This window comes from Bufo bufo, chromosome 10 (assembly GCF_905171765.1).
Source record: "Bufo bufo chromosome 10, aBufBuf1.1, whole genome shotgun sequence".
Classification (NCBI taxonomy): domain Eukaryota; kingdom Metazoa; phylum Chordata; class Amphibia; order Anura; family Bufonidae; genus Bufo; species Bufo bufo.
Window position 1 is genome coordinate 26087543 of NC_053398.1, and position 13330 is coordinate 26100872.

General features: G+C 42.4%; 1 protein-coding gene across 3 annotated transcripts in view; it reads right to left on the minus strand.

The window, feature by feature from the left end:
* ELP4 (elongator acetyltransferase complex subunit 4) overlaps positions 1–13330 on the minus strand; it is a 261945-nt gene that overhangs the window by 170397 nt on the left and 78218 nt on the right. For all 3 annotated transcript variants that reach the window (XM_040409516.1, XM_040409515.1, XM_040409517.1), the window contains exon 5: positions 2773–2906. In XM_040409516.1, coding sequence (XP_040265450.1) covers positions 2773–2906 — 134 coding nt within the window. The remainder of the gene's footprint in view (positions 1–2772; positions 2907–13330) is intronic.

Here is a 13330-nt window from a genome sequence, read left to right on the forward strand (position 1 = left end):
ATATATATATATATATATATATATATAAAGAACAACCTTTCCACTAAAATAAAAAACTAGGAGCATTTTCCAGCCATAAATGGCAAAAAAAATGATGGGATAGAGCGAGTTGATGAGGAGGTTTCTGGGATATGTACGGAAGGTTTATCTGTAAGTGCAGTTAACAGGCGTAATGTTATTTACTGTAAAAATAAAACCCTTAAAATGCTTCCCCGTCTCCCCAAGGTGTACAGATTGCTTTATTTGCTGACCAGAAAAGGTCTAACAGAAAGGATGATCCGGATCGCTGCGACCTTTGTCCATGTCCTGCGCCGCCTCTAGTGCTGCCAAACAGCTCTTTCCAAGTTGTTTGCATTAAGGAGAAAAGACAAATACTTAGCACTAACCTTGTTTGCTTTCGCTGCCAGGAAAAGCTCATGAAATTGCCCCGCACCTCCAGACACACACACATACGTAAAGGCCATACGTATGCATGTCCGCTCCGCTCTGGCTTTTCAACAATAATTATGTTTTTTTTTATTTTTTATTACATACATCTACTTTTTTGGTAAGTGCAAAGCTCTATATTCCTTCTATGTCAATATCTGCTTTTCCAACAGTTCTAACCTTGATTGCATACAATGCATATCCTATACAGTATACATACATGCACTATACATTTTCTACCTGCAGTTAATGTAATAATGTAGAAGATGGGAGCTGAGCTGCAGTAACCGAGCACGGCCACTACACAGAAGATGGAGCTGTGCTTCCGTCTGTCACGTACTTACCTGTCTGTCCTTATGTGCTCAGTCCGGCAGGACTATGGCAGCAGCATCGTTCCTGCTAGTCAACCTATCAGGACAACGGATCATTCAGGCTTGGTGCCGGTGTCACATGCTTCCTGAGGGCAGGATGTTTAAACAGACAGCTGCTGGCCACAGTTGCCTGTGATTGGTATTCCTGCCTCATTACCTAGTTTTTTGTACTCTGGATCGTTGACCTTTGCCTGTTTCTTTCACATTACCCTTGGTATTTGACTTTGTTTGTTATTTGACCGTTGCTTGATATTGGACACAGTTTTCGACTCTGCTAGTTCGTGACCTCGCCTTTGCCTATTAAATTTGTCTGACATTATCTCCTGGTTTCACTCTGCTGTGTGTTTGACTTAGCTTTTGCTTTCTGATCCGGTCCTGGTTTTGCCTGTCTGATTTCGACCTCTTTCTGTCTGACTACTCTTTTACCGTACTAGGTTTAGACCCCTGCATTTAGTCAAGTCATGGGTTCGTCGCCACAATGTGAGCCGCCATTTTGGGCGGATCGTACAAGTAGGTAGGGACAGTGGTGCAGGTGGAGTACAGGACTGCACTGTTCCCTACCCTTTCATGACACCGTCTCTGATTCACAAATACCCTAGCTAGGAAATTGAGAGTCAATTGATGAAGTCGCTCGTTCAGGACACTCATCTACTACCACAGCATCTCCGAAGATCGTCTAGAGGAGTGTTCCTCAATGTTTCTAAGCCAACTGCTCTCTACTCCACTGATAAATGACATCAAAGACCCCCTAAGGCTGGTGTTCTACCCCATATAACCATAATATTGATGACCAACCAAATCCTTTAAATATCTTTGCCTCTGTTCACGTTGGAGGCTTCATTAGGAGCTTCTCAGGTTTCGTCACATTTGCTGGAAAAATAAATGGTGCAGAATGCAGCATTATTATTTTTAAAGGCAATGGTGTCCATCGAGCACCATTGGGGTCTTCCATGTGACAGATTCAGCATGGCTGTCATGTTCTGTTCTTATGATGGAATGGAAAAAATTGTAAATGTGAATGCAGATGTGAACCTAGTCTTTGACGTTTATTTTTTGCATATACAAAGAATAAGCCATAAATATCTGATGGATGTGGGTCCTGTCTTTGGCATGGTGACCATGCATGTAGAAAGTGCTTTCATTCACTTCTGTGAGAATCACAGCAACAGCTGAGCATACATGTGGGACCACCTCTCCATTCATTCTCTACCTGGTTGAGGTGGTTGCCTTCCCAGACGGGACTGGGTTGGGGAGACCCCTGTTCTGGAGACAGGTGGGGTGGCATCCACATCTATCAGACATTCATGACATCTCCTGTGGATATACAATAAATTTTCTAAAATATGAATACTTTGTCTGGTTTAGAGAACTAATTTTCAAATACCCCAGTTAGGGAATTGTGAATTAATTGATGAAGTTGCTCGTTCAGGACACTCATCTACTACCACAGCAGCTCCAAAGATCATCTAGAGGAGTGTTCCTCCATGTTTCTAAGCCAACTGCTCTCTACTCCACTAATAAATTACATCAAAGACCCCTTAAGGCTATGATTAGACAATGTGCTGCATATTAAAAGCATAGTACAAGCATGGTGCAAGCCCCCCTAGAGACATGACGTGTACCCCCTGGGGTCCACATACCACCGGTTGAGAACCTAGGGTCCAGAGGTCCCAGTGCATCCTTGTATTACACAGACAGAAACTGCGTAATGTTTAATTTGCCTTATGGTGGCACAGTAGGTAAACCGAACACTTGGCTGCCAGTTTCTCCCAAAGTTTACAGCTGATCGGTGTGGGTTCCACCAGCGGGACACCCTGTCATCAGTTTATAGTCTGGTCAACAGAGGTTGTCTAAACTGGACATCCATTTTAAGCTACACTGCAGACAGAAAAGCAATTACATAATCTAGAAAATAGATGTGTCTCAGTTTATAGGTCCCAATTTTATAATACACATACATGATGAAAAAACTTACCCGTACGTTCCATCCAGAGGTATAATACTGGGAAGGTAGTAGCTGTGTGTCTTGGCAGATTGCAGCAGATCTGGAGATATACTTTTAGATATATCGTAATAATGGCCAAATCTTGATGAGGATAAAGAAACAGACTGTGGGTGAGATTAAAAAAACAGAAAAAAACAAAACAGAAAAGACATTAGGTTCAGCTCCTTCTCATCTCCATGTTCAGTTATATGTTATAAAAATTAAAGACTTTTAGTTGGATGCATTGGACAAATGGGAAGACATCATGGCTCTAGTGACTGTTGGCTATGGCCTAAAACTGTCCTTCAAAAATATCAAAATGATCACGTATTAAAAACAATCAGATTGTTTGACACAGGCAACAATTCAAGTTTTTGTCTGCACTAGTTAGTCCATAGCTGACCATCAGTTACTTGTAGGATGGTTCTGCTGATCTCGATAGGATCCAGCAAAGCTCTACTGCACAGTTGTACGTGGGTGAGAAGCACAGAACACGTCTACCAATATTGACTTGGATTACCCCCAAGCCAAATGGTTACTGGCTTCTACCCAAGTTTTAAAGACCTTTGAGGGATGACCCAACTGTCCTCGACATCTTCCAGTGTTGGACATCAAGCTAAGACATGTTAGGTTTTAAAGATCACCTTGGAGCAGACATTTATAACTAAGAAACTGGCCAACCTATTAGGCTACTTTCACACTAGTGTTTTTGCTGGATCCGGCAGGGTTCAGCAAAAACGCTTCCGTTACTGATAATACAACCATCTGCATTCGTTCAGAGAGCAGAGCCACTAGGTGTAATGGCAACGCCCCCGTTGCTCCTAGAGGCTCATTTGCATATATTAAAACCAAATTTTTCACAGCAATGTGGGCACATATGAAAACGGGACCAATGCAGATGCCTTCAACTGCCAAGCGCACATGCAACAGGTCATCCAGTTTCATAGGTACAAATCTGCTGACAGATGCCCTGTAACCTCTCAGACCCTTTGTTTTGCCTGGATATAAGTAGTGTATCTAAGTAGTCTCAAGTCATACAGTTGTCGTTCACCCTTCCTCTGCTAAAATAAGTGCCCTTCCATACAGCAAAAAAATTAATAAATCTATATTCTGACATATACCGGCCTTATGTCCTCGATTAGGTGACAGGAGCTTTCTTGACATATGGCATATTACATGTGGCAAGAAGACAATTTGAGAAAGTACCCTAACATGTATGGAACTTATCTCCTACTGGTTTTCTCTTCTTATTCCTCTGTATCTCTGAAATGTTTTGACTCTTTTTTTTCATGGTGACAACTTTACCAGGACTGACGGGCATCCTACCGTCACTGTGCAGCTTTAAAAGAGAATATTTCGTCTGCACATTAACCCCATTAGAAAACAATTTCTCCAATTTCTTAGCATCACAACGTCTAGATCCTACGGAAGTCATTATATTCTCCTGTTCAGATGCTTTAGCAAAAAATGTATGCAGTAGTGTTATATTATTTATTAAAAAAATACTGTAGGTGTTTGCCCGGACCCATAGATTATTTGCTCATTTGTCTCCTTTCGTGGTCTTCAGCATGGTCAACAGAGGACAATTTTAGTTAATTTTTGGGACGAAAACTCACATTAACACATTTTTCCACGACTTGTCTGAATCAAGTAACATTGAGGGGGCATTCACACGACCGTGCTGGCTTTGCGGTCAGCAAATCACGGATCCGTGTGTTCCGTATGTCTTCAGTTATCTTTTCGTTCCCATTCCGCAAGTCCGTATATTACGGACGTGGTGCTTCCGTGTGTCATCTGTTTTTCACGGTCCGCAAAAAAACTGAAATGAGGTTTCCTAGAATGTTTTCAGTCCAGGGGTCCGCAAAAAACAGATGACATACGGATGCATTTCCGTGTGTTTTTTACGGACCCATTGACTGTCTATGGGACCACGGACCACAATTTGCGGCCAAGTATAGGACATGTTCTAAAATAAAAGGAACGGACACAGGAAACGGACAGCACACGGATGACAATGAAAGGCATTCCGCAATTTTTGCGGACCCATAGAAATGAATGGGTCCGTGCATTGTCCGCAAAATTTGCGGAAGGGACGCGGAAGAAAAACACGGTCGTGTGAATGCTCCCTTATTTTTTTAATTTTATTTTTTTTAACACCAGTGGAGACGTAATGAGCAATGTAGTTTTATGAAAATGAACAAAACAATAAAAGGCCATAAAAACAGCAAAGGTCCAAAATGGAATTTTTGGTAAAAATCCAAAAATGTTTCATTCTTCTCAATTTTGCGAGAACACGTCGAGTTTCAAAGTAAGACGTCTCTATAACGCTACTTAACAAAGCTAAAACCAATTTAAAAAGGGTCTGTTTCTGGTCTATAATCTATCTTTTATCCGGATTAGTGATCCGAATGTTTTCACTATATAGTCTGGAGGAGCTCATCTTTTTATTGTGAAGCTCTGGCACCTCTTTATGTTGAAGAAACATAGGCCCTGACTGAGTGAACTTTCATCTGATGTCTTTATTGACCAGAACTCCGGGGTTGCTTATTTTAGATGCTAATCCCCCAGCAAAGCTCAAGAGAAGTTAGTGAAGACACTGACAAAAAAAAAAAACTAAGTCGAAACAAGTATTTTTTTTTTCCTCTCTACTTGTGGATCCTCTTTGGGAATCCTGGGGCACATAGCTGAGTTTAATCCGTGCTACTCGGCGGATTAAGGTAGGTGATAACCTCTTTTGATTGAAGAGAAAAACCATAGTGCTTACAAACTGGGTGGAGATGGATTTAGCCAGAATGTAACACCATGCAATAAAAGACTGGTCTATGTCAGAAGCCTCTGAATAGCTCTTCAATATACTCAATTCCCAGGCCTAGCAGGGAAGCTTGCAAAGACCTACCTGACTCAAATAAGCATGAATAATCTGTCTTAGCAGAATCATAGTGCAAAAAGAGAAAGACACGGAGTCTGTGCGACTTACCCGGGTCAGCTCTGTCCCTTTACATTCCTGCGAGCCAATCTGCAGAAAGGCATCAAATTGGCAGCGGCACAAAATACCTTTCAAAATACAGCTGCTGGGTTTCAATCCAGATTTAGTCAGGGGTTATCTTTTACTGCTCAAAGCCCCCTTCTTTTTTTTTTTGGCCATCAGATAAGATTTATCATATCCGAGTGGGATTCAAAGACCTACGTGGTAAAACTTTGGCAGAAAAGAAGAAGTTTAGAGAGCATGTTAAAAACCCCATGCTGCTAAGACCGTCTGGAAACATATTGGAAAATGGCTTAATCATTTTCCCGTTGGTATGAGAATTACTCATCAGTTACAAGCAACGGAGTCAGCCATTTTGAACAAAGATTAGAAGTCTTGGAAAAGATCAGCAGATCAGAGATTTTTTATTATTTTTGGGATTTTTTGGGTTGAGTTTTAGATCTATTTAATTTAGATTTTAGATTCTAGTTATTTGGTAGAATTCCTTTGCAATGAACTATGGTCTAAAGGGCTTTGATACCTCTCAAAAAAAAAAATTTAGGCTCCCGTCTGAGCAGAAGCAAAAAGTCTGCTGTATGGTCAGCGTGCATAAATTATTCAATGGCCATAGAAGTCAGAAGGAAATAAACAATATTTTCCTCAGTGCTCTGGTATCTGACCAACCCCTGTCCTTAAAGGGGTTGTCCCACAAAAAATATCCTACAGTTTTTAAACCAGCACCTGGCTCTGAATACTTTTGTAATTGCATGCAATGAAAAATTTTGTATAGCCACTGAGTTATTCAATAAAATGTGTCTGCATAGCGCCACCTGCTGTTTGTTTTTTTCTTATTTCTTTGACCTGCTCACTGAGATGGCCGCACATGCTCAGTTTCATCCTTTAACTGCCTCCAGAGCCGTGATAGGGAGAGCATGGACACGCCTCCTGAGCGGCAGCAGAAAAGACCCTCCCCTTGATCTTCTAGCTCGATATAAATCTAGCAAAGCAATGAATGGGGAGATCTCTGGATCTCTCTGGATCCATGTGAGATAGAGGGCTGGTTCTAGCTTTGCTAGAAAGAGGTTGTCGTGTGCTATATGATGTCTGGTTTTCATTTTTTACATCAATCATGGGATAACCCCTTTAAGCTCCATTAGGGCATGTGGCCATCTTAAGACCCACCCCCGAAGAGCAGAGAGCATCTAAAAAGTAGAAGCAGTTTGTTCTAGTTGCACACTAGGAAATAGACTACATGTCCTTTATTTATTTTCTGTATATTTATCTGACAATTACTCCAATGCATTGCACTTAATCTATATTTTATTTAATAAAATATGGTTTGTGATGAGAATGCTCGTTTGAAATGTATTTGCTAGAGGTCTCACTGTGTTGCAGAAAGGAAGGGGGAGGGAATGTTGACAACCAGGATGTGTCCTATCAGTTATCCAAGAACCAATGGCATTACTAGTGTACCCAATATTTCAAAATCATGCAACAAAAGTAATGAAGTGAGATGAAGGCATGGCAAGAGAAATGGTTGATGTTGATATGGACTGAGTTACTAAACATATCCTCAGAATACTGAACAGTAACCAAAAAATTCAAAAAGATCTAATATGCCAAGAGCACACCAACACCACATGTAGACCCCAATACCAACTGTAAGGGCTTTGATTCTTAACATGGTGTTGGAAAGCAAACCTTAACTGAGCCACTGGTGGCATGTGGAGCTGTCAAGTATCTACCCGTCCTGGCTCCTGCAGAGAGTCTGGCCTCTATAATGAGGCACCACTGTTGTCACTCTATTACTGGGGCAACCTGCCCAGCTGACAGTGGGGCAACCTGCCCAGCTGACAGTTGGGCAGATCAGCCTATCAGGGATGTCAGGCCGATAAGGTTTGGCATCGATGTCACGTGCTTCCTGTTGGCGGGGTATTTAAACAGGGAACTGCTGACCACAGTTGCCTGTGATTGGTCTTCCTGCATCACAAGCTTTATTGCATGCTCTGTGGATTCCAGATCTCTGAACTACTGTCTGTGACCTTACCTCTCTGTGCTGACTGTCTCTGACCTCACCTCCTGGTTTTGATCCTGCATGTTGTCTCTGCTTTGGTTCTGTGGTGTGACCCTCAGGTTTTGACCCTGTGTGTCTGACTACCCCTTTACCCAGATTAGGTAGTCTGTACTTAGGCTAGGGACCATTGCCCAGTTGGGGGCCGGTATTTAGTGTGGACAGACTAAGTAAATACGGACAGTGGTCTGGGTGAAGTATAGGGCTGCACTGTTCCCTAACTAAAATGACAGCTGCATTAACATTAGTTTAAAACTTAAAAGGGGTAAACCTAAACAAAGCCTCACTCATGGTCATCTGTTACAACCAGAAAAGCTTCCCCTTGCCATGGTATTACCTGACAGCCATGAAAATGAAAAATGAATGAGTGTTTCAGAGAAGGAGACACCTTTAGCATTGCCTGATGGGACAACCTGGGCCCACCAGGGGAGAACTGGCGATCCATGGGTGTACGTCACAGTCAACCTTACAGATACAGTGAAATTTGGTGGTAGAGTTAAGAGCCATATGCTCTCTGCCCAAACATTTGTAACCGTAGGATTTTTAATTGAAATTATTTTGTTTCACTTGTACATAAGATATTTTTTTTCTGGATTATTATGCTCGTGTAAAATAATCCGATGTAGTCAGTAATGCACCCCACTTTTTTTTTTGTATTCTCAAATAAAAAGTAATTAAAATTAATTAAAATAATAAAGTGCAAATTAATATAAAAAAATAAAAATGAATAAAAATCAAAGATTTAAAAAGGAAAAGATAATATTTATCACTTTATAAAAAAAACTTAAGAAATACGATTAGTTTATTAAAAGAGGAAATATATATGAAGACTGACTGCACACTAACTGGCTGAATTAATAAGCATTCCCAAGATGGCTGAATAAAATCCCTGATGTAAAAATGTTCTGGGGCCCGTGGGTAACAAAATGCTATGTTAAATTAAGTCATTCTTGCTAGAAGAGACAAGGACTTTCTCTTCTGCATCTGCATAACAAGACACTTAGTAGGTGTCTAAACATGAGAAAAATCGCCCCATAACCAAAAAGGGGGGTGTTTCATGTCATTCTTTTTTTCCCTCGCTGCCTCGTGTCGATGGCTTTCACCTTAATAAAATGAGATTACGTGAGGCGCCTAAAGGCTGTTTGAGTTGGCACGTCACCACGCGTAATCCAAACTCTTCCCACGTCTGTACAAATCCACCGATAACCAAAACAACGCCAAACCCTGTCCTGATCCGCCCCATTTCTGGGTTAATCTTCTTCGTCTGCGGTTCGAAGCACCAAATAAAAAAAAACAAAAACATTTCAGTTCAGAGAGAAAAGAACTGGAAGAGGAAAAAAAAGAGAAGAAAAAGCCAGCGGTGAAGGCTTTGGTGGGACGCCAAGGTGTCCTGAAGTGAAGCACAGACACATTGTCAACTGGAAAGCAATTGTCCAACGAGGCAGCGTGATGTGAAGATCGGGACAGGTAGGAAGGTATCGAAGAAGAAGACGAGCCCACCAGCTCTGTCTGCAGCATCCATGTCTCCGCACGGTTAGATAAGTAGCAGGCTTAAGTAGCCTAAGGATATATCTAACGCGCACGACACTAACGGCAGCAGAAGAAGTGACCACTGTGCTTGCTTCTTGCAGGCTGACTTCCCAGCGATTAGCTTCTAGTGACAGTGAAGCTGATACAATCTCAAGTGCTTACTTTACTTATTACGCACTTGGTTAAGCAAGTCAACAGCGTGCTTCAATACTTTCACTAGAGGGATTTAATAAGTACTGCTCAGTCAACCTTTCAGGCTCTCAATGGAGAGCTACGTTTCAGATACGCCGAACGTAAACACTCGTGTTGGGCGACTGCGCCCTCCCCTCCTGGTCCGGATAGGGGCTGCCGTGTGCCGCAGACAGTTTTTGGAAGGGACAGGAGGAAATAAGAAGATTTTGCGGACTCCACAGAGAAGCTTTGAATGGTGACTAACTGCCGCCAGGTTGTGAAATAGTTTTTGAGTGTTTTGCACCTTTTCTCTCCTTTTGTGATAAAACTTTTTAATGTGTTTTTTAAAGTCTTAGAGGGGCCTTGACTATCGGATATACACCAGTTTTCTGGCATATATATATCTGTCGAAGATTGTGGTGCAAAATCTGCGACTTTTTCCCGCTCACACCAGGTCTAAAAAAAAAGGGGGGCGTGGCGTGGGCGGGACGTCTCATTTATCGTTTTCTATGCCTCTTTAAGTCATAGAAAATGGTCTAAATCTACGCCAGCAAGAAAGCCGTCTTTTCCATTTAGACCAGCGCTGGATGCGCCTAAGTTATGTAGAGGCCGGCGCCTCTTCAAAACTTTGGTGGATCCACCGCCAGATACAGGGGTTATTAAGACTGGCTTCTAAAATGCCAGTTTTAATAAATGACCCCCTTAGTATTTTGGCATGAAAGAGGAAATTTTTAGTTATCCGAAGCTGTCCGTACACAAGACAATAATCGGTCGCACTGCGGCCGATAGATGGCATCCGTGGGGTTGTTTGCAAACAGCGACTTGGGATTACGTTTTATTTTAAGGTGATCACGCCATTTTTTTGGCACACAACGTTACTAGCAGATGACTAGTATACAATTAGAAAAAAGAAAAACATAGAATGTAGCAAAAACATGACTGTATCCATGTTGTGCATCCCCCATTTTCCCGTTCTGCGTGTCCCACCCTAAATCTCTTTTGCGGGATGTCATAACTAACAAGATGATCAGTGGTTCATCGAAAGAAGATGAAGGATCCGTGTTTGGTCCATGTGTCAGTTTTTTGTCCTTCACGTGTCATCCGTGCTAGGCTGAAAATTAGTTTCCAGAGAATCTCCTACCAATTTTCTGTGAAAACAAATGACCAAACACAGGACATCACAGACAAAAACAGGGCTTGCTTCCATGGAGTCACCACCGATGTGTGAATGCAGACATCAAAGTCAATATGTGGATAGGTGAGCGGTCTGTGGACAGCACATGACAGCGATTCACATGTGAAAGAGGCCCAAGTCTATGGTACCTGTCTAAAAATGCTAAAAAAAAAAAAACTAAGCAAAAAAAATGAGACCTGAATTGGTCACGAAAAAATACTGCAAAAATTAAAACCACAGCCAAACAAATAAAAATCTATATCGGTTAAACCAATACCGTACTTACAAAAAAAAAACTATTAACTGTGTCTTGGACTCAAAGACCCAAAATACCAGCACCCCTACTGATCGGCTGCCTGAAGGGGCCGTAGCACTCAGAATACTGCAGCTTTGTCCCACGCATGTGGATACCACCATAAGGCCTCATGCACACTAACGTATGTGTTTTGCTGTCCGCAAACAGAGGATCCACAAAACACTGATACCAGCCGTGTGCGTCTGTATTTTCTTGCCCTATTATAAAAACACCTATACTTATCCGCAAAAAGGACAAGAATAAGACATGCCTTTTGCTTTCCGGACATATGGCTGCACAGATGTGGACCCATAGAAATGAATGGGTCCACGTGCGATACCCAAAAAATGCGGATAGGACACGGACCAAAAATACGGCCGTGTGCACGAGGCCTAACCTGCACAGCATGCGGTGTAAACAATGAAGAGGTTGCAGCCCTTTGAAAGCACTTTATTGTTGAGCGGGAAGGGGCTGAGAGCTGGACCCCCTCTGATCAATACTGATGGTCTATCCAAAGCCATCAATATTGTGAACATCCCTTTAAAGAGGACCTTTCTACTTGCATCCCCCATGTAATAACCTTTCTGGGGCATCTTCTCTCAGGACTCTATGTTGTGCCATTTCTCTATTATTTCAGTTAGAAGTTATGAATAAATTGCTAGCGTTCGAATTGGGTGTTACCAGTTAAGGGTGTGTCCCTGCAGAGTCTGACACTGACAGCACTGATTGGACAGTGTCAGAATGTGCAGAGACACACCTCCAAATGGTAACTCCCATCTGAACCTTCATCGCAAACTGCTAGCAATTTATTCATAACTTTTGGTAGGAATAATAGAGGACATCTGGCACATCATAGAATCATAAGAATAGAGGCTCTAGAATTGTTATTACATGAGGAATGCAAGGATTTACTAAAACAAGCATGTCAGGAGAGGGGACAGGTCCTCATTAATGGGGTTGTCTGAGTTTTTGATATCGATGGCCTATAAATCACCGATATCAGATCAGCAGGGGTGCGACTCCCGACACCCCAGTCGATCAGCTGCTTGAAGAGACCACGGTGCTCTGGTGACTGCCACTGCCTCTTTGCAGCTTAGGCTACTTTCACCCTGGCGTTTCTGGGTCCGCTTGTTCAGCCCCAATGCATTCTGAATGGATAAGGATCCGTTCAGAATGCATCAGTTTGGCTGCGTTTGGTCTCCGTTGCGTTTTTTAGACGGTCACTAAAACGCAGCTTGCAGCGTTTTGGTGACCGTCTGACTATGCAGAGCCTAACGGATCCGTCTAGACTTACAATGTAAGTCAATGGGGACGGATCCGTTTTTCAAAGACACAATATGGTGCAATTGAAAACGGATTCCTCCCCCATTGACTTTCAATGTAAGTCAAGACGGATCTGTTTTGACTTAGACTTTTTTTTTTTATGAATAATGCAAACGGTTCCGTTATTAACGGATACAAGCGTTTGCATTATTGGTGCGGATCCGTCTGTGCAGATACAAGACGGATCCGCACAAAATGCAAGTGTGAAAGTAGCCTTACCAAGTACAGCGCCATATATTGGATAGCGGCTGTGATGAACGCGTGCTACTGACCTAAGATGTGCTAAGACCTTTTCAAACAGCTGATTGGTGGGGGTGACGGGTGTCGGACCCCCGCTGATCTGATATTGATGAAACTCTGACAACTCCTGACATGTCTGTTTTAGTAACTCCTTGCATTGCCCATGTAACAACAATTTTGAAGCATCTATTCTTATAACTCTATGATCTACCATTCCTGTTTTATTCCTACTAGAAGTTACAAATTACTTGCTAGCAGTCTGTAATGAAGGTCCAGATGGGTGTTACCAGTTGGTGATGTGTCTCTTCACAGTCCGACATTATCCAATCAGTGCTGCCAGTGTCAGACTGTGCAGGGACAACCTCCCTCCTCCCCCACAACTGATAACAACTTATTGAAGCTTTACTGCAGACTGCTGGCAAGTCATTCATAACTCCTAGCAGGAATAACAGAGGAATAGCACAACAGAATCACGAGAGTAGACGTGACAGAATTGCTATTGCATAGGTAGTGCAAGTAGTTACTAAAACAGACATCTCGGGAGAGCGATTTTCTGGGTTCATAATATTAATGGCTTATCCTTTGAACCGCAGCCGATCAGCTGTTTGAAGAGTCCGCAGCACCTTGGTTACGTTTATCGGTCACATGGCCGAGGCGCAGATCAGAGCTGCAATACCAACCACAGCCACTATCCAACGAGCGGCGCTGTGCTTGGTAAGCTGTGAGTCTCTTCAAGCAGCTGATCGGCGGGGGTACCAGGAGTTGGACCACCACTGATCT